Source organism: Arachis ipaensis, chromosome B9 (assembly GCF_059453495.1).
Source record: "Arachis ipaensis isolate K30076 ecotype BB chromosome B9, ASM5945349v1, whole genome shotgun sequence".
NCBI lineage: Eukaryota > Viridiplantae > Streptophyta > Magnoliopsida > Fabales > Fabaceae > Arachis > Arachis ipaensis.
Genome location: NC_142444.1, coordinates 3,073,890 through 3,075,496, shown reverse-complemented (window position 1 = coordinate 3,075,496; position 1,607 = coordinate 3,073,890). Strand labels below are relative to the sequence as shown.

The following is a 1,607-nucleotide window of genomic DNA, read 5'->3' as shown; positions in this document are numbered from 1 at the left end:
TCTACATCAGTATCTATGTTCACAAACATATATAGTTGATTGATTTGCTAATATACTGATGGGTAAGATAGAAATATTATTTTTTTTCATCATTCTTTCCTCTTATTATTGTGCACAAAATATGAAGAGAATCATCTATTTTAATATACTACCTGCAGGCATGAGCAAAAAATTAAAAGAAGATAAACCTTAAGTGGCCTCTCATGGCTAAGAAGACACCACATAAACATTATTAATGATATCATAAAAATATATTTAACTTTAAAATATTTAAATACATAAAAAGAAACAAACCTTTATACAACCCCTACATTTGGTGGTAATAATTGAATTTTTTGGACCTGCAATGGAATAGAACAAAGAACTAAGATCAAATTTCAAAATAATAATGACCACACTTTTGCATGTTCTCTTGACATTTAAAATATACTTAGATAATTCACTTGGCAATTAATATCTGAAGTTTGAGAATAACAAAATTAAAAATTATATGTAAACACTAACCACAAGATATAGCCGACAAGAGGAAAACTTTAACAAATAACAAACTTACTGATGCTTCATCAATTGATATAAAAGGCAGTGTCTTTTCTGTTGCAATGACTACACCATTTGCAGCTGCAATAGTGAAACACAACTACATATTACATGGTCTTGTAAAAAATAGAGAGCTTTTCTACCACAAATGATCATCATATACTGAACACATTGTTAAAACTTTTGTCTTCTGCTCAACTAATATATCACCAACATTTAACTAGAGAGCAGATTCTTAAGAGTATCATTTTTTTACAGTGGCTCTTATAAAAACCTAATACCAAAAATAAGTAGAAGCCCCACACAAATTTAGTCACTAATTTCTTCCCTACTAAACAATTATAATTAGTTACAAGTACCAGTACAAATAAAAAGAAAAAGATGCCGAAAGGGAAAAGTAACGATCGTTACCTTCTTCAAATGACGGCCATGGAGAGCAAGTTGAGCAACGAGCAACAAGTTTAGCCACCAGAAAAAAACAGAATAGCAGCAACAACCTTTGGCGGCAGTGACAACAACAAAATCCTGCTGAATTTTAGAATTAGCAAAATGATAAAATGAAAAACAAAAAATAAAAAAATAACGGGAGAAGATCTACCGGTGGCAGCGCAAGCAGTGGAGGTGCAGTGTTGCGAAGAGAAGCAAAAAAATCACACATATTTATACGCAAATATATTAATGACGAATTTTAATACTAATTTTGGTATACAAATAACATTTTTAATAATCAATAATGTATGAGGAGGAGGGAAAAAGTGGGAGCTGTAAAATGGGAAATTAAAAGAGAATGCAGAAACGGAGAAACCCTAATCGCCATGAACAGGATCAGCGCCATGTTGGATTACATACTCTTATTCAGTGACGGATCCAGAAAATTTTGATAATGGAGCGAAATATATACAACATGATAATTTTTATAATAAAAATATTATCTTTACATAAAAAAATTAGTTGTCAAATAATCTACTATGAATTTCTGTATAAATATATATTATAACTTATTTTTAATATATATTTTGTATTTTAAAATTTATTCTGTATAAGTGATTATTTTTTATATATACGTAACA

General features: G+C 29.4%; 1 protein-coding gene across 1 annotated transcript; it reads right to left on the bottom strand.

Moving 5' to 3' along the window:
- Positions 1-296: 296 nt before the first annotated feature.
- Positions 297-1,195, bottom strand: LOC148543537 (uncharacterized). The gene is made up of 4 exons (XM_088498166.1): positions 1,136-1,195; positions 949-1,065; positions 554-637; positions 297-341 (listed from the first exon to the last, which is right to left on the bottom strand). Exons 1-4 carry the CDS (start codon positions 1,193-1,195, stop codon positions 297-299), a joined length of 306 nt encoding a protein of 101 aa, XP_088354292.1.
- Positions 1,196-1,607: the final 412 nt, after the last annotated feature.

Excerpts from the sequence above, each read along its gene's own strand:
- LOC148543537 (XM_088498166.1), bottom strand. The coding sequence starts at position 1,195 with ATGTGTGATTTTTTTGCTTCTCTTCGCAACACTGCACCTCCACTGCTT. Across the intron at positions 638-948 it reads ATGGCCGTCATTTGAAGAAG|TTGTGTTTCACTATTGCAGC; the intron begins GTAACGATCGTT and ends TGTAATATGTAG. Across the intron at positions 342-553 it reads TATCAATTGATGAAGCATCA|GTCCAAAAAATTCAATTATT; the intron begins GTAAGTTTGTTA and ends ATTCCATTGCAG.